The 27,973-nt window shown below is 46.2% G+C and overlaps 1 protein-coding gene across 2 annotated transcripts; it reads right to left on the minus strand.

Annotated features, from left to right (window-relative positions):
- Positions 1-27,493, minus strand: LOC116451119 (sodium/hydrogen exchanger 2-like). Of its 2 annotated transcripts, none has more exons than XM_032124250.1 (12): positions 26,920-27,493; positions 25,065-25,528; positions 24,091-24,341; positions 20,689-20,906; positions 16,870-17,066; positions 13,471-13,560; positions 10,864-10,934; positions 9,625-9,789; positions 9,077-9,188; positions 7,708-7,842; positions 2,727-2,799; positions 1-1,863 (listed from the first exon to the last, which is right to left on the minus strand). In XM_032124250.1, exons 1-12 carry the CDS (start codon positions 27,164-27,166, stop codon positions 1,700-1,702), a joined length of 2,187 nt encoding a protein of 728 aa, XP_031980141.1. In that variant the 5' UTR covers positions 27,167-27,493; the 3' UTR covers positions 1-1,699. The 2 variants fall into 2 exon arrangements, with proteins under 2 accessions (XP_031980141.1, XP_031980140.1); XM_032124249.1 differs by having other exon boundaries at positions 9,077-9,191.
- Positions 27,494-27,973: the final 480 nt, after the last annotated feature.

Consider the following 27,973-nt stretch of genomic DNA (forward strand, 5'->3'; position numbering starts at 1 on the left):
TAACTCAGAGATGATCCCCGTTTAATTGAAATAGAAACGTAGAACACTTCAACATATTCATAAATGTCATAGATTATTTCATGTATTACAGGATACTCGAAGATGGGCTGTGTTCTAAACCAAGTACAGCCAAATCCACATGGCTCCCATGCATGATGGAGTCAACTAGGAAACAAACCAAAATTGTAATCAATTAACTGAAGAAGACAACGAGACTATATTAAAATCAATACATATGTACATATATGTATATAAACACATAAAACACACATCTATTGCTAAAAGCTCCAATTTTCCTTTGCAATGAGGTGAATTTCCAGTGACAGAGTGACCTTCAAGTCAACATGAACCACCTCAGCCTATGCCAGGACACTGTAAAGGTGTTTGTTCAGAAGAAAATGAGACCTCGGATCATTGCAAAGCAAATACACACAAATTTGTGCCTTTAATTTAAAATGGAAGCCCCAATGTACCATGTAAGAGCCTCCTAAGGGAGTATTTCTGCATACAGGAGACTGGTTCTGTGAGCCCAAAAATATCATGGAGGGGAGCCTGTGAATTCCTACAGCTTCTTTCAATGCCATTTCAAAAAGAGCCACTCGTTCAGATTAAACACTCTTGGATCAGAGGAAGGAGAGAAAGAAAAATGTCAATGCAAAACTAAAACTTGTCCTGTCAGGTTCAGTAAGGACAAGAATTCAAAGGCTTGAACGTACCAGGAGTTTCAAAGAAAATTACCCAAAGCTGGGATTATGTGTCTTCCTCAGGTCCTGTCCCTGGAGTTTACCTGCATCTGCTGTGCAAAGGGCTCACACCTTTCCTGGGAGAAGCAGCCAGGGTTTGGGTCACCCTCTTGGCACTTTCAAACCCCTTTGATCCCACAGCTCCCAGCTATGGCAGCACAGATCACCCCAAAATATCTTTACAGCATTGATGCAACCAACCAATCACATCAGAAAACTTTCCCATCTATTTAAGGGCTGTCACCCTCATCTCCTGGTATCACCACTGGATTTGGAGCTTCTTCATTTTAACTTTGAGGTGAACCATTCCTTCCATAAATTTTTAAAAATCAGTAAGAACATATTTCTCCCTTTGAGCTCAGCTGCAATAATTTTTCATTAGCAGAACTGTGGCTGGGTGTGGGACAATCCCTCAGGTAAGACACAACCCCTTATTTAACCACGCCATTTAATTTTGGGCTTCATGAGATTAAAGTTCATAACCAGGATCCATCCGTTCCCCAGGAACAGAAAAGATCTGTTGCTGTTTCTGCTCTTTCCTCCATCCCCTAATAAAACCTCATTTGAGATTATCAAGTTCTTCCCAACCTATAATCCAAATGCTCCCTGCTGTTTAGCCTGTCCCTGAAAACTAACAAGAAGATCCCGTATCTCACCTTATTAAAACATCCTTCCTTGCAGTTGTAGGCAGTTTCAGCAATTCTCCCAGACTGAACAGGCTAATTTTTCCTAGAAATTCTTTAGAAATGCTCCCTCAGCCATTCCCTGGCATTGCTGGTGCTCAGCTGGACATCTTTTCCCTCAGTTCCCACTAAAAACCCAGCCCTGGGCAATAAGAGCAATTTTCCATGCAAACCACTCTGAATATTCCACCCTGTTCATGCTGTCCTTTCCAACATGCATCTTATTTACATTATCTACACATCGAGCAGCCCTCCGTGAAGGAGCCAGACCCCTCATGGGGAGCCAGAGCATCCCTTGTGTTTGTACATCTCCAGAGTCAGCTCTTTCCTCACGTCTTTCCTCCCCACGGTCACGCCGGTGGGCTGGGGCGGTGGGATGGCACACACGGACTTGGATCGGCTCTCCTTCCCTTCCCGAGCCTTCTCTGTGTTCCCCACTGTGGGAAGAGAAAAACCATGAGAAACATCCCTCTTTGTGGGTCAGCAGGAATGAAGAAACACCAAGGTGTCCATGTGCTCATTGGGGATGAGCTGTTCCACTCCAAGGATCACTTCCCAGTTTTAAAACAGGAGACGAAGGTCAGTGTTTCCATGGAAGAAAAAGCCCAAAGGCAATTTAAGCCCAGTTTTATACTTCGAAATACGTAAAGAATTTGGATCAATATCATCATTCTTTTGTCAATTCTCACCTGCAACTTTGCAGAACAAAAATTCCCATCAGTGGCTACCTTAAACCAGCTCTGGAAAACACAGGTGTCCTGCTGGAGCACCTGGAATGTCATGTTGTCACATTAAGGGACTTTTTGGGGGGGATGACCATGCAACCATAACAGAAGGGTTACAATCTCCTTCTCTGTCACCGCTGTATCTCAGGGGCCACGGTGCTCGTGTGTTCCTTGGGATGGAAAAAACTTACCCAGAAGCAGTGGTTTTTATCACTTCTCTCTGCTTACACTCGTGCTTTTCTTCAGGAAGAACATAAATGAAATATTCCTGGTAAACTGTGGATTAAAACAGCTACATCCCAGGCTGGATGAGGCAACCTGACCTAGTTGGAGATGTCCCTGTTTGTAGCAGAGGGGTTGGATGAGATGGCTTTGAAAGGGCCCTTCCCACCCAAACCATTCACACCAATCTCGGGTCGGGCCTAGAAGGCCCTTGGCTCTCCTTGCTCACTCATGAGGCTCATTTAAGGAGCCCCACTTCCATCTCACATCCTTCCTGTCACCTGCTGGGCCATCCCAAAGGGATGAGGGTGAGCAGGGGAGGGCAGGGAATCACCCCCAGCTCCCCAACTTACCAGTGAAGGAGCGGCAGAGCTTGGGCTGCGGGGTGGCCTCGCCCTGCGCCGAGCATGAGTCCTCCTTCTGGGACTGAGGGAGAGAAGGACTTCAGTGCTTTGTGAAATCTGTTAACCACACGCCTGCCTCATAAGCCAACCCTCTGCAATCCCTCAGGATTCCACTCCCATTTGTTTAACTTTTGCCATGTAAAAACAAACAACAAAAAAAGAAGGATTGCTAAAAATAGACTGAAGAGATGGCAGGAAGTATTTGCAGACGCTGATTTGCTACGACATAGAATCATGGAATGGCCCGGATTGGAAGGGACCTTAAAGATCATCTCACTCCAATCCCTCTGCTGTGGGTGGGACACCTCTCACAGGACCAAGTTGCTCCATCCAAACTGGCCTAAAACCCTTTCAGGGATGGGGCATCCACAGCTCCTCTGAACAACACTGGAAGTTCTTTATGGACCGTCAGAAATTTAGAAGTAAAACTGAGCCACTGTCAGAGGCTTAAAGAATTAAAATTGCACAATACAGCAATTATGTTTTGAATTCTGGAAGAGGTCTGAGCTCCCCAGGAATGGTTCAGCAAAGAGGATGGGAAGGAGCAGCCCTGGAGCTGGGAGAATGGGGCAGGGAGTTCGAAAGGCAAAGCTGTCCCCAGGACATGGATGTTTCTCACCTTGGCTGTTCCCCTCGCTGGCTGCAGGCCAAGGAGGCAGGTAACGAGCTGGCACTAACGAGCTCCCTGTCCTTTCACTCCAGTGCTAATCTCCACCCTCCAGGACAAAAAAATAGGAATGAAAAAAATAAAAATCAGGTAGCACAATGCTGCCTGGATTGTTCGGTGCCTCTGCAAACTGGGAATAAGTCTCTCACGCAGCTGTGATTTGGCACCTCGGTCCAGAAACCCAGACTGCCAAAATAACTCTGGACACCTCCCAGCCTGGTTTTCTGTTTTGTTTTGGTTCGTTCTCCTCCCTCCCCTAACGAGGACCGCTGCCCTCCATCCCTTGTTCTCACTTTTATTGACCATTTTAATAACAATGCCTTCCCGGCTCCGGCAGCAGCGCCCGGCTCCCTGGAAAGCCATTCCCAGGGGCATTTAACGATTCTCAGAGCATGCTCCATGAAAGGGCTCCGGCATAATTACCAAAGGCACTGTGTCATTTACGCACATGGCTCACAGGCAGCTCCAAATAAGCTCCTTCTGGGGGAGTGCACTCGTGTTTTGGCAGGAGAAAAGAGGACCAAGTTGCCTGGCTACAGGTGCAAGGATTTTCTGGGTGCTCCGTGGTAAATAAAAGCTGTCCTGGGTCTCAGAATCCACCCTGCCAGTGCAGGCTAGGCTGGATCCCTGCCTAAAATAAGACAAGCCCCAAATGCAGCCGGTGCTCGGAGCCAGCAATGATGCACAGCTCCAGGAAGCAGCAGCCTTCAGCAGGAATTTTGTCCTTAGGCAGAGGAAGGCAAACTTTCTGCTGGAAATAGATAGTCTTGGAGTTAATCCTCTGGGCTGTGGTTCAGAGCTGAAGTCACCTCGTTCTCCTGCCAAGGTCCTTCTGCCTGGTGTAAATCATTTAACCTGCTCCGGAGGGAGGAGGATTGTTCTTTTCTTGCCGCTTCTCCCTGCTTTTTCCCCGTTTGCTCTCCAAACTCTCCTTGGTGGAGGCTCCTAACACAGCCCAAGAGCCCCCTCTCAGTGCTGGAAAAGCACCTAAGGTGCAGGAGACCCCTAAGGCACCTAAAGCCACCCAGGAGAGGTGATTCAGAGTCACAGAATGGTCTGGGGTGGAAGGGACTTCAAAGATCATTCAGCTCCAAACCCAATTCCCCTGGCTGAAGCCTGGTGTTGGCCACAGACCTGTGTCCATCCTGGTGAGGGCACTGCTTTCTCCTGTGGAAGGAGATGGATCATCCAGCAGCCAAGAGGAACTTGGCTCCTCCCCAGCCTGGTGAAGCCACCAACCCACACAAGGATGTTCTCCCACACATCCCTGATTTTGTTTGGGGGCAAAAGACCAACCAGCCCCTAATAAAATATGAGTTTAGCTGAGCAACAACAGCTTCATATTTAACAGCAAAGCTCTCACCAGCATCACTAAAAAAGATAAACAGACACTCACCAAGAAGAAAAAATGGGATTTCTACTGAACCAAAGGGATTTTTTAATTATTCCCTCAGCTCCTAACGCTGCAGGTATCACCAAAGCTTTTTCCAAGACTGGCAATGGAATTGCAGGAGTTTCACCAGCACCAGATGGGTTTCAGGGGCCCTTTGCTGGAAGTTTGTTTCCCGTCCCTGGATTTCCAGTTGGATTTGCAAACACAGTTGTAATGCCTCCATCTCGTGGTGAGATGTAGAATAGAAAAACGTGGGGAGCGACAGCATCCAAGTTTTTCTTGCTGACTGAAAACCTGGAAGGCCAAGCCTTTCCTTTGGGACTACAAAGGATGGAATATCTGGCAATCAGGAAAAACCCTAACACCAACTATAGACACTTTCCATTAATATCTTTTTTTAATCAGGAAAACACCATTTTCTTTTCAACTTGGCATCAAAGAAACATGAGTAGCTGCTTTTTCCCCAAAAACTTGTAAGTATTGAGCTGCTTAGAATAGGCTAAAATCTACTTTTTAGCACAGTGTTCCTTCTTTCTGCTGACAAATTCTGCAATCTGTCCTCCTACAGCACAAAGTAACAGCATTCACCCACCCTCCTTAATATTATATAATATTATGTATATAAAATTAATACGGTGTTAATATTTCAGGGCTCTGTTAGAGCATTATCCCTTCACTTTGGGGCATCATTTTATTTCTATTCACAGTAAATGAGGCAGCTATTCTTAAAAATTAGCAGAAAAGCTGCTGGTGACACAAAACAGGTCTGGCTTCTCCTTTGGGGCACTGAGGGATGGTTCTTGGGTTAGAGCCACCCTTACCAGTGTCACTGGGATCATCTCCCAGGTTGGACAGGACAACCTGATCTAGTGGAAGGTGTCCCTGTTATGGCAAGGGGCTGGAAGTGGATGGTCTTTAAGGTCCCTTCCAACCCAAACCATTCTGGGATTTCCATCCGTTTCCCTTTGCCTGGCACAAAGCCAAGGTGGCTGCAGTGAAGGGGTGTGAGCAGCACCAGCAAGTGACTCCAGTGACCCAACAGTCAGTGTTCAGCATCTAATTGGCATTTTCCACAATCTCCAGGGCATTTCCCACCCTCAGAGGGCATTTTTCACCATCCACAAGTCAGTACAGACAGAGTGAATCCTACTGCTTTTGCAATTCCCCTGTAAATGTTCTGTTCCCCCAAAACCCAGCTGCAAGCACTCAAAGGAACAGGAGAAACAGCTTTCCCAAAGCTCCTGAATTTCCTACCAAATGCAGCAGAGAAGGGGAATGCAGGAGCACAAGGGTTAACAGTCAAATATCCTTAAAGTAGGGAACGTCGTGCTCAAAATCAGCCGGAGTTTGATGTTGCTCTTTTGAAGTTTAATTATACCAAATGTTCTACAGGAACATGCCATGTTCTTGCCTATCTATTCTGAATTGTAAGTACCAATCAGCATGTAAATGATCAAATTAAATCTTTTAAGTTGTTTGCAAGAGCCAGAACACCTTTCTGGGAAGGAAGGGCTGAGCAGCAGCAGCACTTGGTGTGGTGCTGCCGTTCTCGGTGGGCTCCTCCATGATTGGCACTTCCACAAGGAAATTGGAGTGGAAAAAAGTCCACAGCACTCCAGAGTTCTTGTGCTGTCATGGAAAATGACTGTCTAAATAGGGACAGGTGATTTATTTCTTTCTGAAAGGTCATTTTGCTCTCCTCAGTGATGGAGCTCAGCTGCCCAAATTAGAGATCACAGCTCGGAGCTTGGGACAGTGCTCCAGCTCAAGCCATCAAAACCTAAAACTGGGAGAAGTGAGTGAAATTTAGGGATGGCTCAGAACTTACTGCAAGCGCCAACCCTGCCAGAGCTCAAAGAGTGTTTGGACAATGCTTTCAGGCATTGTGGGATTCTTGGGGTTGTCCTGTGCAGGGCCAGGAGCTGGCTTAATGATCCTCATGGATCCCTTCTAACTCAGGATATTCTGTGATTCTGCACTGCTGCTGACCTGAGCATTTGGGAGCAAAATATGACAAGGGTTAAATGCTTTTCCTCTAAAGAGTTATGGAGGATGGGAGGAACTGAAAAGACCAAGCCTGCTCCTCGTGCATCATTCCTGAGAATATTTTTTTTTTCCCCACAGGTAAATGTTGGCCCAGCTTCTCTCACCAATTTCAAAAGAGCAGAAGTCTTCACCAGGCACAGACGCTGTATTAACCCTGTTTCTCCTCTGATTCAGAACATGAACCAACACGGACCTATGCCATGTAGTAAATTGGAAAAAAATTTCGTTCTCCCAGGAATCTGGTAAGCAAAACTTCCCTCTATTTTACTTCTTTCAAGCCTGCCCAGAACTGTAGATGTGTTTAAAAACACAAAAAAACCTCACCTCCAGAATGAATAAGAAAGATCACAAAAATGCTTCTGTCCTTTCAAAAGAGTTGGGGGGGAAAAAAACACTGAGCAGTTTCAAATATTTACAGTCCCTCTGGATCACTGACAATGAGGGAGACAAAAATCCTGTCTTTGATGAAATCTCCCAGAAAAGAAAACACGGGAAACCAGACCTCAGGATCTACAGAGGGCAGCCCAACCAGTAACATTTGCTCAGTAAAGAGCTTTCCCAGCACTTTTCCCAGGGTGGAAATCTGTGTTCACAAAGCTCTGAAAGGGGTGCTCAGGATGGCTGCTTGGTTTGCCAGGAGCTGGGTTGGGGAGTTTTTCCCTTGGTATTTCCTATTCACTGGAACACGATTTGCGATTGAGACCCCTTTTTTGTTTTAACTTAAAATAACAAGATTTGTCTTTCAAAGGAAACACCACCAGCAATAACCAGGCCGTAGGGAAAGCAGCCTGTGCATGGTCCTGCTCACCTGTGCTCCCTCTTACCTCCTTCCTGGAGCTGCAGGTGTCGCCCCCGCTCACTTCCACCAGCAGGCTCTTGTGCCGCAGGATCAGGATCTCCTTGGCCTGCTCCGTGGGCTCGCTGTCCCCAGGCAGGGTGTGCCTGTTGTACGCCGGGCCCTGCAGGGACACCACACAGGCTGCTGGACACGGGACCATCCCTGCCCTCCCTTCAGGAGAGCCTCCAGGATCCTTCCCCCACTGCAGCCATCCCGCCCAGTTATGGGGACACAGTGATTTAGGAGAGATGGGGCTGGAAAGAGCCACAGAAGGGAGATGGGACTCCAAACTGTGGTTTTTTACATGAAGTCAGCCAAGAAATCACTGAATGACAAGACTGAGTTACAGCTGATAGTGCAGATGACACAATGAGTGGAATGACTCTGCTCGAGGTGCCTTCACAGCTTCAGCCCCTCTAATGTTTTATATCAACCCCACCTTCCCATATAAATCATGCAAACAGTGGGAGCCATAAATCCCCCTTCAAAAGCCACCACCCAGGCTGAAAGCTCCCAAGTTGAAGTCTCCCACTAACACCAGTGGGAGCTGGGATAACTCTGTCACTACAAGGGGTTAGGCTGGATTAACACAGGAGTAAGTGCAAACAGGAGCTGTGCCTTCATCCCTTCACCATGTCCGTAGGTTTCTTCCCAGCCTTATCCCATTGCTTCCCTCAGCTCAGCAAAGGGACAGGAGGGGGAGGCTGATCCCTCTGTGCTGAGCTGCCCACACCAGCCCCACTCCTACAGACTCCATATTTTGTGTGCAATCCTTAAAGCAAAGGCTTAGGTGGATTTTAAGGCTAAATCTCCCTATGAACAGCAATTCCACTGTACAGCCCCAGGCGCTGTGTGAAACCCCAGACATGATCCAGCAAGTGGGGTTTACGCCCTTTAACCACTTGTACCTGTTCCATGGCAAAACTGCTGGGTGGATTTAAAACCTCTCCAGATTAATTCTCACTCACAGATCTCTTCCATGGGAAAAAATGTACCATGAGGATAACCCCATCCCTGCTCTGCCCCAGGAGCTGCTGCTGGATCTGCTAACCCAACGCCTGAAGTTCCACGTGCTCCTCCTTTCTCCTTTTCGCTGCCGGGTACCGATGCCGAAAATATTCCATGAAATTATAGGCTGACTGGGTGAACCTTTCAAAAGCTGTCAGGCAGCAAACAGAAATGTGCCACTGACTTGGAAACTGGATCTGGCTCCACACAGCCAACTATTCTCTGCTCACAAAGAGACATCCTGGGTAATTATGGAAATATTCATAACATCTGCTCGGGCTGTTCGGATAACCGAGGAAATTTGCGTTATTGGACACTTAAAATATGGATTGAGGGAAAAGTTATACCATCCTCCTGATCCGGTACAGGTTCCTCGCCAATATTTCCTGTATGTTGTCCAGGACATTGGGATTTGGAGTGTCATCCAATTTTTGGTCTGTTATGACAGTCCTGTCGCTGCTGCTGCAAAGGAAAGCAGAACACCTTATTTTGGAAGATGAACAAGAAGTGCATCCCCAAATCTCAGTGCCCCTTTGGGATCCCACCACAGCCAACAGGGCCAACAGCTCATCCTTGCAGATGGAGCTCATGGCAAAGCGGGAATTTGGCATTTGCAACAGAGCTGGGCTGTCCATGTGCTCCCTGGTGGATAAAAGAGCCACGGGGAGCTGCAGCAGAGCAGAACCATCTGTGAGGTCTGAAGCGGCCATTCAGAACATTTAACAGTGCAAACCCATCCAAAACTGGGCAGGAGCCTCTTCCTCAGAGCACCATTTCCCTGTAACTCACGGGGAAACAAGTGACCCTCCATGTACCACCATCAGTGCCGAGTGATGCTCATCCATTCCATCACTTTTAGCCCCCAGCTGCTGACTTTTAACTGGTGTTTGCTCACAGAAAGGAGGGGTGGGCTGGGCCGTGGCCCAGCTGCCCGGCCTGGGCCAGCTCGATGGCGTGTTTGCGCTCCAGCTTCTCGTAGAGCAGCACGATGCTGGACTTGGGCTGGTCGTACTCCCTGAGCAGGATCTTCTGCAGGTATTTGCTGTTGAAATACTCCAATCTGTTGGAGAACAAAACGAGATGGGCTTAGCTTCCCCCCGACTCCCCAGCACCAACAGACCTGAGCAGAGCAGCAGGGTCATAGCCCACCACTGCCCCGTATTCCATTAAATTCCATTAAATTCCATTATATCCCATTATATCCCATTAACTCCTCCTCAGGAATCGATGGTCCAAGAGGTCAATCCCTAATTATTTCTGCACTACAGTACATGAGTCAAAATATTAAAACTTCACTAAATACAATAAAAACTCCCTGGAAGTGCCAGATATATCACGAACTCTTCTAGAAGTGCTACAGGCACAAGCAGCAGCCACAGATTTAAACACTCCCAGATTCCCTCTTGAGCCATTTCCTCTTCCTTTCTGCTCAAATTGTTGAATAATTTAGGTTGGAAAAGACCTCTGAGATCATCAATCTCTCTAAGATCTGCTCACAAGGAGCCAGGATGCTCCTCAACAGCAGTGACTCCCATACCCTCTAGTGGTACTTCCAAGCATGGGCATTCCTAAAAACATCTCTACCCCCCTACATCTATGTCTAGACCAGCAAGGAATTAAACCTGGTAGATTGTTTTTAGTATATTTTATGGTATTTGTGATTTTTTTTTTTAAATCTAGCTGCATTTTTTAAAATTTTAAAATGTACACATTCCCAGAATTTGATGAAAATTGAACACTTTACTACAGAAGTCTGTAGAGATCCTCTGTAATTTCAGTCCACAACAAGCAGTGCTGCAAACTCAGCTCTTTAATGGTAATTGTGCACAGTCTGGGACAGGCTGTGTGTCATGGCCATGGCACTTCCAGCAGATTTCTTTGGGCAAGAAGGGACAAACACAACAGGAGAGGAGAAAGGATCTTTTTAGGGTGATGCACAAGGAGGGTCTGCAAGCATGGAAGCGCCCTGAAAACCTGGTGTCCGCTTGGACAAGGAGAAGCTGCTCCTCCATCACCTCCCTCGTGCCACAAGGATGAGCAAGGCCCAGCTGCCCACAGCGGAAACTTTGGGAATAGAAACCAACCTCCTTTTTTCCCTACACATGTACACAGTTGTATTTTGGCAAATCCTTACTTGTCTTTCCAGTAATACTGTCCCCAGTGTCCAGATATATCTTCAATGCCAGCCAGCAAATGATCCAAGAACTAAAGAGGAGAGAGGATTTCACTCTACGCCGGTTGCATACGTGATGAACCCAGCCAGCAAACAGCAAAAGCCACACACACAGCAGGGGATGCTTCCAGCTCGGGATATGGAGCTGGGAAACAAGAAGAGACACTGAGATAATTCTCCATTCACTCATCCATTGGTGCTGGAGTACAAGGAGTGGTTTGCTCTCAGGTGCGGGCAAGCAGAGAATAAATGCTGAGGGCCATGAATCTGCTCTCTGTGATATGTAAAGGGTGGCTGATGGCTCCCATGTCCTGCCTTCTGGGCCTTGACAAGCAGCAAAGGCTCATTTTGGGCTTTTTGAGGAAATTTGTCTCAGGAAATCAGTATCTTTAGGATACAAATACAGGTAACTCACAAATGAAGTTTTGACTCAAATAATAAACACTGCCTTCCCCCAAACAATTCCTACTAAATGAAATCAGCATATCATATTTTATATAAATACATTATCATTGTTTAAAATTATATTAAAAATCCCAGACCAGTTGGGCTTTCCACCTAAAAGTTAAATCTCTGTAATTTCCCAAACTGCTTTCCTTCCTAATGGCATCTCTAAACCGGGAGAGGGCTCTGCTCTGCCCCCTCCACACTCAGGTACTGATGACCCTGGAACTTCCTACAGCTCTAAATTTTTGTAAAACTATCTTTTTGGGGGGGTCAGAGACAGAAAAGTTTCAGAGCAACTGGCTCAGCCCTGCAGCCTGGTGTGGGTTTAGTGCCCTCACACGGCTGTTGGCAGCTGTGTGTTTCACAAACACGACATTGGAGGGAAGCACTGAAGCGTCCCATCCCTGGGAGTGTCCAGGGCCAGGTTGGACAGGGCTTGGAGCAACTTGGGATAGGGGAAGGTGTCCTTGCCCATGGCAGGAGGTGGAATGAGATGAGATTTGAGGTCCCTTCCAACCCAAATTACTCTGATTTCATGAAATTACACTCACACACTTTGATCATCACCCCTGTGAGCCAGAATACCCCAACTATCCAGACGGCAAAATAAATTTGAGGAAGAAAGCTGCTTTTGGCTTCTACATCTTTGATTTCCAACTATCTGCATTGTTACCTTCTCAACTTAATTGGTGCATGGCCATTTTCAGCTCACACCTCCTAATAAACACATTTCTGAGATGATTTACCATTCACACCCTAACAAAAGAACAAAATCTTCTCTGTTCACGACGGGGAAAAGGCTCTTCAGCCTCCTGAGCTGTTGTGTTAACCTCAGACAAAGCCCTGCAGTCCAACCCCATTGTGAGGGTGCCAAACAGGTTTTACAAATGTCCTCAGCCCCAATGGCTTTATTGCTAAAGAAGACAACGACAAGAATATTCCTGAAGAAGCCATACCCACAGAAATGTGGCTGGGATTCAACAATTAGGTTCAGAAATATGTTAATTTTCCATTGGACACAGACACAAATGCAAAGGCTCAGCTGAGTGGGAGAGTAGCTGATCTCATGGAGCTGAGCCTCTCCCTGAAGTCCTCTATGACTACAAATACCAATGGTTGGATGGTGAGAATGAAGGGAATGAAATCCCACCTTTGGGTTATGGATGTAGAATCATGGAATGGTTTGGGTTGGAAGCTCATCTCATTCCACCCCCTGCCATGGGCAGGGACACCTTCCACTATCCCAGGTTGCTCCAAACTCCATCCAACATGGCCTTGAATAATTCCAGGGATGGAGCACTTCAGAGGTTCCCTCCAATACAGCACCAACCTTTATCCTCCCTTTCCTCATTTTTTTGCAAAAATATCTGAACCAATGGTGGTGATGGGACTGGAGAACACATGGAGGTTCCTAATCCTGAAAGAACCAAGCCTCATTTTCTTTCTTTCTCTCATTCCAGAGACCAGAGAAATTGGAGTTTATTAAAATGCCCTAGGGTATATCACTGTGTCCTGCAGCCATAGGGAGGAGGAGGAGAGAAGATCCAGCAGGCAGGAATCGTGCAGCAAGATTGATTTCTTTAATTATTTTACAAACTCTTTTATAGACTTTTTTCTTCATACTCTAATTGGACAAGGATCAGCCACCCCTTGGGGTGATTGGCTAAAATCCTAAAACATCCATTGTCAAAATATTTTTCTACTGTACCATAAACAAGACTTCTCAAGGTTGCAGGTGTTTGATTGTTTACATAACTCTGCTACCTCTTCTGTGAGAAAGAAAAGTCTCTCACAGACTTAGAAAATAGCAAGAAAATCCTTGCTAGCAGCATTTTTGTATCCACAGGAGTTAGGCCAGAGCTTAAAGTTTTGGGCAAGAAATCATCTTCTCTCATGTTTGTGCACTACCTGATGCTACCTCAGCCTGATTGAGTTGGTGGCTGCTCTTCCAATGCTGAAATAACCCATGGTTAGGAAGCTGAATAGGGACTTCCCACATGGAAAGGGGCTGACTTGCAGAGGATTTGGGTAAAACTGCAGATCTGCAGGGTCCCTGGAGACACACACATTCCAGAAGGTATCAGAAAGCTCTGGCCATGTATTGATGGACGCTCCACTTACCCGAATGTGGATCTGCTCTCCCACGGTGGGAGCGCTCTCCCTTTTCCTCTTGACAGCCAACAGGTCAACAAGGGGACGGATGGTCATTCCCTGCAAAGTAACCACGACAGTAAAATCAGCCTTTCCTCACATCTGGTTTTCCTACACTGGAACAAAAGCCACGGGCATGGGGCTGAGCCACAGCAACCTTGTTCTGGTGTTCGAGCAGCCTCTCTCACCTGCCCTGCTTTCCTGGCAGGATAAAACCTCCGAAGCTTCAACAGGACTAAAAACTGTTCTCCCAGGTGTACCCCAAACACTTTGTTTGTGCCTCATAGGAACTTGCCAACGGGAGCTCCCGAAGAGGCTTCAGGATGGGGGGAGGCACCGAGGGGAAACCTCCGCTCGCCTCCTCCGGCCTCTCCAAGACCACAAAAGGCCAACCAATAATTCCAAGGTCAAGCCTGTGGTTTGCTGTTGCTTGTGGCCTCCCAGACGGAAAGGGGCTTGAAACAATCCAAGTTCAAATGCCTGAAGTGAGGATAATCCTTGAGATTTCTCAGCATGGAGCCTCTGCCAGCAATTGTCTGCTCACTCCTTGAGCACTGTGTGTCACACACCATTACTCCAGCGATCTTTGATGGCCAGCCAGTGGCTAAGTTTCCTAATCAAAGCATCCACCTGGTGGGAAGGGTCAAGGGAAAAGTTTTAATATCCTTTAAGCCTCGTGAGAGAACTAAAATGCTGCTGTGGTGTGTTTCTTAGTCTGGCTTCCGTATGAAATGACTTTTCCAGGACATGTTTACAGCAAAAATGATGGAGTAGTTGATGTTTATGAGTTCTGAATGTCACAAATGCTGGCACGGAGGACAGTTGAACACATTTTTAATTGGAGAAACAATTAATGTGTCATTTTAATAGCTAATAGCAATAAAAAATGCGTTGCTATTCAGAGTCAATAACACAGAACTCACAAATTCTGAAATAACAGATATTACAAAAATTAAGTAGACACTGTGCAATTTGGCCTCTTGCCTTCCTGGATAATCAGGCACAGTTGTTTCCATTTTAAAGCAGCGTTTGGGACTGTTATGGGAATCCCATGTGTCATTCAGGCCACACATCATTTCACAGCACACCTGCAGGTCCCCCGTGACGCTCCTCCACCCACCAGGGATAACTCATCCCAGGGAGTGTCTAACAGCTCCATCACAGCTCACACGTTTTCCACCTCCAGCAATCCAATGGGACAGTGCAGGCATCAAACAACCTCCCCCCTTCACAATTAATATATTTGCTCAGAATTTCATGGCAGAGGTCAGGGGCCAGTAAGTTGGGAGAGCGAACTTCCAACAGTATTTGATCATAAAACCACACCAAGAGGCAGAACAATGAGTGGGTTTGTGACATTCCAGACAAGCCCAGAGAGCTCCCCGGAGGACTTCCTGGTCTACATGGCACATATCCAGCCTGCCTGGAAGCACTGAGGACTTGAGAATTGCTCAGTGAACCTCCTCAAAATGATTACCCAGGCTTGTTGTGGGAAGAGCCTTATGCAACTGGGTTAGGAAGGCCAAAGGAGAGGAGTTTCCTGGCTTGTGGAATGCACTGATAGAGCCATGGGCAGCCAAGCCCAACTGCTCATGGGTTGGCCATTCCTCTGTAGCACAAGGGTTTCCAGCCAGCAGGAGCAGGATTTCCAAGGGAATCATAGGATGAAGTGGGTTTGAGCTCTGACAAGATGCTTTGCTGGCCAAAACCACCCTAAAAGGTCCCAAAGGATCTCTGCCTTGGTTTCAGTCCTATTTTAACACAGACACTCCCCATCCAGTCATTATAGAGATCACTGTGAATGTAAAGAAAACATTTTGCACAAAACAACAACAGAAATGTTCACTATGCAGAGAAGTTGTTTCACAGCAAATATTTTTCTTGCCCTTTCCACACACAGTGACCATGAAAGAGGCTGGGATGATAAAAATATTCCCTCCCCAATAATGCATCCATCCATGTGTCTGGCAGCAGCACCACAAACTTGATTTGCAAACCCAGGTTTTTGAAGGTTCACCTTAATCCCTGCTTCTGTTACATTTACCCACCTTTTCTGTGCTGAGCTCCAGCAATATCTTTCTGCCTCAGGTTTTAAGCAAGCTTCCTGGTTTTTTCCTCCTGCTGTTCTCGTGGTGGCCCCGGCACTGCAGGTCCCTGGAGCCCCAGCACAGCCCCTCTTTGCAGACACGACGTTCCCGTGAATGGCTGAAGGTCAGGGGCTCTCCCCGGCGACACGGGGATCCTGTTTAACTCTCACCCTTTTGCACGGGGATGACATCACCAGCTGAGCTTTGAGGGTACACAAAAGCCCTTTTCCCGGCCCAGGGAAGGGTTTCCCGGAGCCTGGAGCTGCCGCCTTAGAACAACCTTTGTGTGAGGCTCAAGAGCTGCTCTGCATGAGCGGACGTGCCTGTGGACCGGGGCTTTTCAATTTCTCACCCACATTTGCATCTTAAAACTTGTCAAGCTCCACCTAAGCACATCCCCCCCCACCCTGGCCCCTGCTCTCTCCTTTCAGGCTGAGGCTGTGCCCAGTCCCACTGCCCTGCGGCTCCCAGCTCCGATCCCATCGGCACAACACACTCTGATTCCTCCTCCACCACTTTTCCAGCTCACGATGAGCATTTAGGTGGATGTGGGGAAACAAAATCAACCCCAACCCTCCACATTGTCCAAGTGCTCGACACCAGCCTGAGGGGTTCAGTCAGGAAAAGCAGAAGGAATTTTCTCTGGGGGTGATGCTCAGCCTCAGTGCCACTTGGCAGCTGCCACCACTTGCCACCATCTCCCAAAGGCCCAGAAATATCTCAGCTCCCTCCATCCGAGGGCAGGAGGGGGGTGGCTCCTGGTCAGCAGCTCCACATGGACCTCATGTCCTTCACCAGGAGCTCCCAGGGAGTTTTTCTACGTGAGATCTTTCCCAAACCTCCACATTCCACTCACTTCAGTCCTGTGGAGACCCACTCTTCACTTTTTGGGATAAACACCAGGTGGACATCAGCCTTGCTTACTTCAGCACCAGACAAACCCAATTTACCCACCACATTCTCCTTCAAATGTGGCTGTGTTTGCCAGATGAACTAAAAGCTGTATTTTAGAGAAGCCCCTCGAGACTCGCAGCTGGTCAGAGAAGAGCAAGGAGACATCCAAGACCCTCATCCCACAGGAAGCTGCAGGAATGGTTTTACCACTAGATGTCACAGCAATGCCGAGAGCTGCCGCTCCTCCCGAGCCCTGGAGCACCAGAATTCCTTAAAACTCAGTGCTGGAGCACCAGAACTTACAGCCCCAGCGTGAGGGAGAGGAACCTTCTCCATCAGACTCCTGGAGGGGACCTAATCCCGAATCTGTGCCCAGTACTGGTTTTACCTGTATGAACACGGTGAAGAGGATGACAACAGTTGTTGCTGCAATGAAGAGCTTTTTCCTGTGGAAGTCAGGCAGCAGGAAAACCAAAGAGAAGCAAATGGCCCCTCGGAGCCCCCCGTAGGCAATGATGAACTGGTCCTTACTGGTGATGGTGTTCACGTGAAATCTGTTCACAAAGAAAGTCAGCACCAGAACCCCTGAAAAAGCAGGAAAGAAGATTGAGGCACATCAATCAAATAGAACAGTTAGAGAAAACTCATAATCTTGCGTTTCCCAGTGAAACATCATGGAATTGGTAAACATCAACCACGAGGAACTGGCCATGGCACAAGGGGGTACATTCCCAATATGCCACTGGAGAATTTTTTTTTCCAGTCTGATCCAACAGGTTGAAATTTGCTTTGTCCAGACAAAACTTAATCCTCAGCATATTTCTGATTTGGGGGATTACGAATATTGACTGGCCACAGTCCCGAAATATTGATTAATTGATTCATTCTAATTGGTGATAACAAACGACTGAATTGCTCAGATTACAAATGCTTTTGAGGCAAATCATCAGCAACAACTTAGCCACAAATTACCCTCCTATTTCCCAAAGTTTCCAAGCAGTAGCTTGGATAAGTAGCCATATTCCACCTGTGTTAATGTTATTTCTTTCCCTCAGATTTATACTGTACACATTGAAGGCCATGTGAGGTGACACACCAATTGCTGTGATTTACAGCCATTTGCAAATGCACAAACAGACGCAGAAAGGTGCAAAAAGTCAGGCCTTAAATCAGTGGGCCGTGATTTTAATACCAATGGATGTGATAAACATCTTATTTCCCAAAGATTAATGGCCATTGTGAGAATTGATGGCAGTGTCTGCCACTGACTTTTGGTAGGAATTATTTGGAGCCACAGCATTGTTGCTTTTCTAGAGGGTGTTTGTAAAAGAAATAAAAACAGTGCATTTAATATGTACATATCAAATATCTTCCCACACACCTCCAGCTAAAAATATCTGAATTTTGACTGTACATTGGAGGAGTTTGAAGAAAACAAAAAGCTGGGGATGTTTGGGAATAAGGAACTCAATAAACTGAACCTTGTGACACCTTCCCCATCTCTGGAGCTCTGCAGAACTGGTGCCCAGACCAGCAGATGGGAAGCACTTGGGTGTCAAGGCTCTTTGTAACTTAAAAAATAAATAAAACAAAGCCTGCCTCGAATCACATCCACCCCTACTCTACAGCTCAGGCAGTGCTAATGATTTAAAGGAACAAAATTTACTTGAGCTGATATCCCAGCCTTTGTCTTAATTTAATCCTTCCTCATAAATTATTATTAGCATTCCCTAAACTAATTCAAGGCCAGTTTGCTCCAAGAGACGACATGCAATTAATCACTCTGAGCAGAATGTATTTTCTCCTGGAGATACCTTGGGAAAGAGCAGGAGGAAATCTCCCCAGGGCTTGGATGTCAGCAGAGCCCCAGTGCTTCCATGCAAGGGCTCTGTTTTCCTTTTAGATGATCTTCCTCATACGAAAAGAATTCCCCAGATTTCAGCAGAATCATTTCTCAAATATTTAAAGCACTGGGAGTGTTCTATGAAGGACTGGGTTACAGTTTACACACCACTGCCCACCCAAAAATCCCCAATTCCTGCAAGGAAATGCAGGGGTACCTCCCATTTCTGGATCAGTGCCTCAAGCACCTCCAGAATCCTAGAATCCCAGAATTGTTACGATTGGAAAAGCCCTCCAAGATAATCAAGTCCAACCATTCCTCCAGCACTGCCAAGGCCACCACTAACCCATGTCCCCAAGTGCCACACCCACACGTTTTTTGAACATTTCCAGTGCTGGCATCTCCACCACCGCCCTGGGCAGCCCGTTCCAATGCTTGGCAACCCTTTCCCTGAAGAAATATTCCCTACTATCCAATTATTAATTAATTATCAATTAATCCCGTGCTGCTGGATGGCTCTGAGCAGGCCAAAGTCTAATTTCAACCACCATCTCCAAGGCAGGAGCTTCCCAGCCCGGCTTGGTGCAGCCCCTTCCCAGTTCTCCCCATCCCAGCTCCCTGACAGCTTCCCAGGAAGGTGCTGCAGGACAGGAACACCCTGTTCAGGACCACTCAGGCAACTTCCAGCCCTGGTTTGTGTGCTCTTATTTAATTCCAGGGGGATTTTGAGTGGAAAAGGGTTTTCTCTGCTAGCTGCAGCCCGAGCCCTTCCCTAATAATGTGCTGCATAATTTGAGCTGCTCTCAGAAGGGCTGTGCTTAGGGAGGATTTTTGGGGTGCTTTTGTAGCATTGTTATGTTCTTATATCTTGCAATGAAGAATTTTTGAACTAAGAAAAGCCAAATTCACTCAGAACTCCTTTTATCTGGGCAAATAATTTAAGAGAAACCACTTAATGGTAATAAAACACTTGAATGTACAAAAAAACTGACTAATGAGCACATTTCCAAGTATGGTGCACAGTTATTAAAACAAACTTTGGCATGTCCTAACAGCTAATAAACCCCGTTCTGCTCTGCCTTGCTAATCATGGCCCAACCTATTTAAACAATTTCTTGATGTGTCTGTCAAATTTGAGTTCACTGCTTGACTCACTGGTTTGTAAACATAAATCCTGTTCTACATCTTTTAGCTTTCAAATTCATGCCAAAAATGTGTGCTGTTATACTCACAAATATTGTTAATATATAAAAATACCCATAACTGAGGCACTCTGCACTCATTAGGTGCCAAACACTGAGGGAGGAATGGAGGTCCAGCTTCTCCCAACACGGAATCAGCACAAGAGGCAACTGAGGAGAACGGAAAAATAGCACATCTATTTTTTCTGGTCATTTACAATGCATGAAAATGGGATCCCAGGGAATTCTGGGACCAGGACTTGGGTTTTCATCGTAATTGTGGCTAAAGAAACTGCAGAGATCAGTTATCAAGAGAGTGTTTTCATGCCTTGCTCCTCATTATCACCAATTTTTGGTCACTTTTTTGCTGTGAGGTTGGTCAAACACCCTGACAGGTTTTCCAGGGATGCTGTAGAGTCCCCATCCATGGAGATAATCAAAAGCCATCCGGACACAGTCCTGCCTGCCTGACCCTGCTCAGGCAGAGGGTTGGACCAGATGATCTCCACAGACTCCTGCCAACTTCAACAATTCCCCAATTCTGTCACTTTCAGCCCCGACCTGAAATTTTTGAGTAGGAGCAGAAGTATCCTCACAGTTGAGGTCCCAAACCTCATCTACTCAGGACAGCTATTGGAATGTTCCTCCAGTTTCCCAGTGAAGGATGCTGCAGTACACGAGCTTGTTATGAATTAAATCCCTTAAACTGCCACAATTCAGAATATGGGTCAGAGGCCCCGTGCTTTTTCACGGATCTCTGATCCCAAGGTATGTGCCTACAAATTCTCTCCTGTTGGGAGAATATCAAGGGACTAAGAGACGCTGAAATGGAAGAGGAGGTCGTGGCAATGGAAGAGATCATGGCAATAGAAAAGAGGTCAAAAAGACAGAGGCATTGATAAAATAGATCTCATGAGAGCTTCTAGCTACCACCAGTGAGTCCCCAGAGCAGGGAACTGCAGCAAGATGCAAGACCTGGAATTGAGTAAGAGGAGGAGTAGGGAAGCACTAGCTGAGATGTCTCAGATCAGTCCTAGCATTCCCCTCTGGAATAATCACACATGCAGAGCAAGCAGGAAAGGATGATGGAGGGGCAGAGCATCCTCTCATCGAATGGAATCCCATTCCTCACTCCCATAAACAATAATATACATGAAAAATCAGTATCTACAATTTCCCCTACCAAGTGCTCTCCAAATGAGACAGAAAATGACCGTGAAGCAAATGTAGGGCCAGTTCCACTCGTGGTTTTCTCCGATGGTGGAAACTCCAAGGAAGATGAAGATGAGGGTGTCGCTCACGCTGCTCCACATCTTCATGAAGTACTTGACTGTGGTGTGGGACTTGAGGGAGATGTTGGCCTCCACGTAACGCTTCATGCCCATGGCACAGGAAATGATGCTGAGGAAGTGAAAAACAAACAATGGAAAAGAAACAATATGTTTTTCTGCTTTAAAACAGAAAATCAACACATCAGTTTTGAAAAACGCGGGTTTCATCAAGTCTTGGATGTTTGCAGACATTTCACTGAGGGGTGATTCGCTTCCTCCATCAGGCCAAGAGTATCAGGACCACCAGGGCAATAAAATACTTTATAGGTTGCCCAAACTGTCCAAATCTGGTTTTTAACAGATAAACAATTCATCACCTGTTGCATTTTATCAGAGCACAAAGCAACACCTCCAACTAACACCCAACTCCTCCCATCCCAACACAGAGTTTCCAGTTCTTTACTTCACCAAACTCCGACCTTGCAATTGCCTGGCAATGTTTCATGGATAATTGGTTTTTCAAGTTGCAGGGAACATGGAGTTAGCCTAATTCATCACCTTTTCAAATCAATACATTTTCAGGCCAGCAATCCTAGAAGGTCAAAACAATTGAGTGCTCCAAGCGCTGAAGCTCCATTTTTTATATTTTAATCTGGACCAAAACATTTTGTTCTAAATATTGCGGCAGCAATAGACAAAGGGCTTTAGATTTCCAAGATCTGACTTCCATTGCTGCTTGGTAAGGCCATCCGTATTTTTATTGCATTGAAAATGGCTTCCACGGGGAACATCACGATGTTGGATCACAGAAAAGCCAACAGAGAAGCAGATCCTTGGCTTGTCCCTGGCTCTGGTTGAGATCTGGTCACACCTGCTGTGACCAGGACAGGTAAGTGGCCCAAACAAAGGTGTTGAGAGAGGTGGTGGCTCACCCAGAACTATCAACCAAGAGCTGCTCAGAGAACTGCCAGGCAATTACTGCTTTACACTGAAAATACCCCATTTAACCCCAGAATTTCACAAACTCTTCATATTATTTTGAAGACACAAACATTTGGGTCTGTCCGAATTTAAAACTGGGCTTTAGGGAGAGGATTTGTGGCAAAAGCAGAGGATAGGAAAGGTCAGAATTGGGAAAGCTGCCATGCTTTTGCTGAGGAATGGGATCCTCTGTTATCCAGCAGCAGGAGACCAAGATTCAAATCCTTTTTTCACCAAATGTTTGAGTTCACTTATTTCATCTCCTAAGAAAATCTACCAATACATAAAAATATTTTAAAAGTGGTCTGGTTTGATTTATCCTTTTTAGGTCTGACCTGCTTCGCCAGAAAGAGCAACAGGGATTGAACCACAAGCCAAAAAAAAAAAATAAATTCTTTGATTTCTGTGTCTGCCTCAATAAATAGTGAGGAATACAGCTCCAGTTAAAAACTAAGAAATCAAGTATTTATGGGCAAGTAACTTCCAGAGCTGTGGTTTGGGAATGCTTATTGCAGAATGGACATGGGATCACAGCAGGGTCACGGAAAGGGAATAAACGTGTCTTGTCCTGGCTAAAGACGGACATTGCCACCAAGGCAAGGAGCAGGGGAAAAAAAAAAAAAAAAAAAGAGAAAAAGAAAGGAAAAAATCAAACTAAAACCCATTTGCAGAATAGTTTCACAGACTGAGCTGTATGCAGATTTTTAATATTTTTCTGGACTATGCAGAATTGATTTTTTTGGCAATCAAATTATTTTTCAAAGAAAAAAAACTGCCAAAAGCTGCTCCTTATAATACAGTATTCCCTGGCCACAGCAGAATGAATTGTTTGAACTCCAGATCTATAAGAGAAGCATTTATAATTTGGCAATTAGGAGGGCACAGTGCAGGAATCAGCTGCCTTTGCCATTGTTTTGCTTTAGAAAAAAATGCATTATTCAAAAGAACAGCAAATGGGTTCCATAATGGGTACAGCAGATTGTGATTGATAGAAGGAGACACCATTAGGATTGAATGTTTTCTGCTGCACGATGATTATGCAGCATATTTATTTCACTGTTCTGCCTTGCACTCCTATAAATAGGCTTTTCCTACCTATTCCCAGAGCTGGAATTGTTTTCAGTAACACTCAAATATTGCTCCTATTAACCAGCCGAGGAAACAAAATCTGCAAGATGCAGGAATGGTTTATATCCAAAGCAACATCATTAGTTTTAAAATAGATCTCCCAGATACTCCTGTGCCGAGCTGGGAGCCCACTTCATTTTTTTATTTTCTTTTTATTTTTCTTCTCATCAACTGCACAGTTGTTTACACTGCAGCCACGGATGCAGGGTAGGTGCACTCTGGAGTCCTTGGGGAAAGTTAAGTGGTTGTGATCCTCAGCACCAGCTGACTCAGTTTGGGTAGGAGAACCACACTCAACAAACACCAGCCCACAATCCAGAAGGGCTGGATTGCTCTGGTTTTCCTCTCTCTCTGCTTTCCAAGGTGGGATTTTGGTGAACATTGGGGTCATTCTGGCTGTTTTTGTCTCAGCATCTGCTCTGCCAGTGAGATTCCCAACAAGGTAAGCACAGAGCTTAATCAGTCTCTTAAAACTGAAGGATCTGGCCCAAAACTATTCATTTTATTGAAAGACCTACCCAGTTAAAAGAAAAATAAATGAACTGAATGATCTCTGGCAGCTTTGGCTGAAATTCACCAGCAGATTTCCAGTGGTACCAGAGACAGAGACATTGTGTGGCACCTGAGCCCATGAGCTGTGTCCGAGCTTCTGGAGCCAAGTCAGAATCTCCTAAGCAGAGGTTTCCATTCGAATCCTCTGCTCCCAAAAAGCAGGAATCTTTCAGGCTTCAGTTCCCATCCCATCACTCTCTGCTCTGTCACACCAAGGGCTGCCAGGCAGGACACGCAGATGGGGAAGGGGATGTGAGAACAGACCTGCTGCAAACCAAGACCAAACCATTCCAAGGAGCTGACTAAATCCTCCTTGTAACTCTTCTCATGTTGGTTTTGACTAGGCCACACGGAAAATAACAAAATAAGCCAAGAAACTTCTTCTGGCTCTGCCAAACCTACCAGACATCCCACTGTTGGAACATTCAGCCTTTCCAAACAAAAACCATGGAGCTCAAACAAACATTCCTCAAAAACCCACATAAATCCATCAGCAGCCATCAGTGTGCAATTTAGGAAACAGAGTTACACTTGGAGAGAGCCCTGCTTCTCGTCATACACAGACTTCCAAACTTAAAAAACATTCTGGGTGTTTTTCAGTGAATATAGGCAGGAAGTTCTCCTGGAGAGAGGAGCCGCTGGGCCACACTTACGCCACGATCCCAGAGAGGTGGAACATCTCTGCAGTGAGGTAGGACAGGTAGCTGTACAGGAACACGAAGAGGGGCTCGATGACGCGGATGTCCTTGGTGAAGCGCGTGGTGAAGGCGGCGGTGAACCCAAAACTCAGCCCCACTAAAACTCCTCCCAGCCCAACCACAAAGAATTTTCCAACTCCGGCAAAAACATCCACACTTTTGATGGTCGGCATCTCACAGAAAGAGCGGAAGAGCTTGTAGAGCACCTTGGGGTGGAAAGGAAAGAGGGAAACAGCTATTAACAGGATGTCCACCAGATGTGGTCATGACACCAAATCCACTGCTGGGATTTCTGCCAGTGCAGCGTCACCTCCTGCCCTGGAGGTCTGGCTCCCACCAGGGCACTGCGGTGGTCCCCATGGACACTTCTGTCCCCAGACATGGAGTCAAAGAGAAACCTGAAAACTTCTAAGTTCACATGAGTGCTGCCCAGGACCTCAGGCCAGAGAATTGAACAAGGAATCCTCTGCCAAAAGGGGTTGTTGATGCCTTTTCCCTCAACAAATCACAGAATCACTGAGGTTGGAAAAGCCCTCCAAAATCATCAAGTCCAACCATTAATCCAGCACTGCCATGTTCACCACTAAACCATGTCCCCAGGTGCCACATCCACATGGTTTTTAATCACTTCTAGGTGTGGTGACTCCAGTGCTTGACCGCCCTTTCCATGAAGAAATTTTCCCCCCGTCTGCAATCTAAACCTCCCCTGGTGAAACTTGAGGCCATTTCCTCTCATCGTGTTACTCGCTCCCTGGGAGAAAAGACCAACCTCCCCCAGCTACAACCTCATATCAAGGAGATGTAGAGGGAAATCAAGTCTTTCCTGAGCCTCCTTACCTGCAGGCTGAGATCTCCCATCCCACCATTCTCTGAACCTCCTCAGCAGCATCCTCTGCAGGTTAAATACCCCAATTCAGGCTGGTCCTTACCACGGTCACAGCGTCGTTGAGGAGCGATTCCCCAAAAACCAGGATGTGCAGCTTCTCGTTGACGTGAATCTCCTCAAAGACGGCCAGCACGGCCACGGGGTCCACGGCAGCGATGAGGCTGCCGAACAGGAGGTTGTGCAGCAGGGACACGTCCTGCAGCTGGAAGGCTTTCACCTGGCAGATCCCATACAGGGAAAAGCCGATCCCAAACACGTTCCAGATGGTGCCCACCACCGCGTAGAGCAGGATGGTGCCGATGTTCTCGAAAAAGGGGCGGCTGGGCATGAAGTAGCCGGCGTCCAGCACGATGGGGGGCAGGAGGTAGAGGAAAAAGATGTCGCTGTCCATCACTGGTGGTGATCTATCATTTAATCCATAGATGATTCCCCCCATGATGAGTCCCACAAATATCAACAAACAGCTTTCAGGAACGACAGAAGGCAGCTTGTTGTAGAGATGGAACCCTGGAGGGCATGGACAGATAAAACCGGTGTTATCTCGCCAGCCCAAACCCTCAGAAGGTGCCCACGCTCCCACTGACAGCAGGTTACACCTCAGAGTAGCACAAATAAATTCACACAGTGAGGGTGAAGTCGCTCAGGAATAGGATAGAAAATCTAAAAATTACGGAAAATACCAAAATTTCTCAAATTAATGTCAGTTCAGACCTGATTTCATCATTGCATAAGGTTAGAGAGACATATTGAGGTAATAAACAAAAAGTAATAATCTGCATAAATAAAACAGTGTTTGGGATTATTAATTATGTAAACTTGTCAGCAGCCCGTCTTCAGCACTAACAGAAATAGCAACTGGTAATTTTAAACACAATACAGATTCTATACACTAAAAAAAAAAAAATCGCAAAAAGCCTTCCCAATAATTACACATAGGTCCACTTTTAATATTATTTAATCATTAGCATTTAAAGCTAAAAAGCTAAAAAATGCCCAATCAAGCCAGTCTTGTGCAATACCCAACATTAGAACAACCACCACAAGTACAAAGTGAGTTATTAAAAGAACAAGTCATTGAAACAAAGCTAATTTGAATAGAAATAATTTTTTAAAAATCTCTGATCATTATTATGTCTTCATGCATATGACTAGAATTGGAGTCTCATTATGTAACACAAATGAGACAAAAAGACCATTTCTATCTGAAAAATTCTCATCTAACTCAATCTTAGAGACTTCTCTATTCTGAGAAAAAGAAATTAAAAAAAAATGCTGTAAGATAACTTTTATAGCAGTAATTTAACAGAATTGAAGAGAATTCCTGGAGAAAAATATTTTCACTTTCCTGTGCCCAGTTTTGCAGGGAAACAAAGAAAAGATCAGGTATTTTGCATCGTTTAAACTTTTCTTAGATGTCATTGCACAGACAATTTGTGCAAAGAGATTTTATTTGAGGCTGTGTAACTGAACATGGATGGAATTATTCCTTGGCCAGACACTGGGCACTTTTAGAAGAATAAGGAATCCTCATTTTAAGATAAAGATGCCAGTGGACAACATGCACAGAGCGTGGCTGGCAAGAAAATCAAGCTGAACACACACCTTGGTGTGTCCTGCAGTTAAATCAAATTCCTCCTCCTGGAAACCTGGTATTTTTCCTCCTAACAGCAACAGCATTCCCAGGTGTGAATTTCTAGATGGAAAAACACCATTTCCAGCCTAAAATGCTACTTGTTTTCCACCTGTGCAGCGTGTCTGGCACACAGTGTGTGAAACCTGAGGGTTTGGCGTGTAACCTCAGGCTCCAAGACTGGAGAGGAGGTGAAGCAAAGGCCACCCCTGCCCACACCACCCCCACAGAGATTCCCATCCCACCTCATCCTCTCAGGAGGCCTTACCTATCTTAGCCAAGGATGCCAGCATGATCCAGAGCGTGATTTCAAAGGGCACCTGGACGTGCTGGTAATCCAGAGAGAAGAACGCGTGCTCCGAGGAGTCGTTGCCCTGGGCTTCCTCGGCAGCCCAGCTGATGTTCTCCAGGATCATGTCTGGCTCCTGCAGGGCTCCCACCCTGGGGGCTTGGAGGATGCAGGAGAGCCAGGAGCCAGCCAGGACAGATGCAGCTCTGTGTCCTTGGCTCTCCATGTCCCTGGAAGCTGCTGGCTGCTCCCGCTGCGGTGGGTGAGCGGTTGGAAGGTTGGAAGCGCTGCTGGAGATACCGGCACTGGTGGGGGCGGCTGCAAAGGGAGGAGCAAATGCTCCACCTCAGGCTGGTTTCCCTCTCCGGTCCATCAGTTTCCAGTTTGGAGATCCCACTGGAGACTGGTGGGTTTTGGTGCCACCTGCCCAAATAGGGGCTCCTCCTGTGGATGCTTCCTTGAGGAAACGCATCATGTGCCCTCAGACCAATGGCACAATTCACATTTAATCCCAACTCTTGATGTATTTTGGGTCCCAGTCCCTCATAAAGCCTTCTTGGAGGGGAAAAAAATAACCTTCACTGCTGTTAGAGCAGACAGACTTGACAGAACAGGTCCCATAAAAACCCCATCCCAAAACAGCTCCATCCCACAGAGGACTTCCCTGGACTTCTGCAGTGCCCACATGGAGAACACAACACAAACATTACTGGAAACCAGTTTTCATTTGGTAAAACAAGCAGATCACACAGTTTGTTGGGCTAAATACAGACCTGCAGGAATGGAGGGCACCCATGTGGGACAAATAAGGCTCTACAATTGCTTAAAGCTTCCTATAAAAAAGACTTACAGGAAAAGTTCTCTTCATCTCTCTTGAAAACAGCATCAAAACCCGAGTTGCTCAGAATAGTTGGAAAAATTGAAAAATAAAGGTAGCTGCAACAGTGTTTAACCGATTTTAATAACACAGAAAAAAAAAATGTATTGGGTCAAATTCCTCCATTGTGAAGCTTCATTTAGGTTGATGATGTTT

The sequence above is a fragment of the Corvus moneduloides genome, chromosome 14 (assembly GCF_009650955.1).
Source record: "Corvus moneduloides isolate bCorMon1 chromosome 14, bCorMon1.pri, whole genome shotgun sequence".
In the NCBI taxonomy this organism is placed as follows: domain Eukaryota; kingdom Metazoa; phylum Chordata; class Aves; order Passeriformes; family Corvidae; genus Corvus; species Corvus moneduloides.

Bases quoted from the DNA above. Each gene is read 5' to 3' on its own strand.
- LOC116451119 (XM_032124249.1), bottom strand. From the start codon at position 27,166: ATGGAGAGCCAAGGACACAGAGCTGCATCTGTCCTGGCTGGCTCCTGG. The intron at 24,342-25,064 runs GTAAGGACCAGC...TTCCACCCCAAG, and splicing joins TCAACGACGCTGTGACCGTG to GTGCTCTACAAGCTCTTCCG. The intron at 10,935-13,470 runs GTAAGTGGAGCG...TCTCCTCTTTAG, and splicing joins GAGAGCAGATCCACATTCGG to TTCTTGGATCATTTGCTGGC.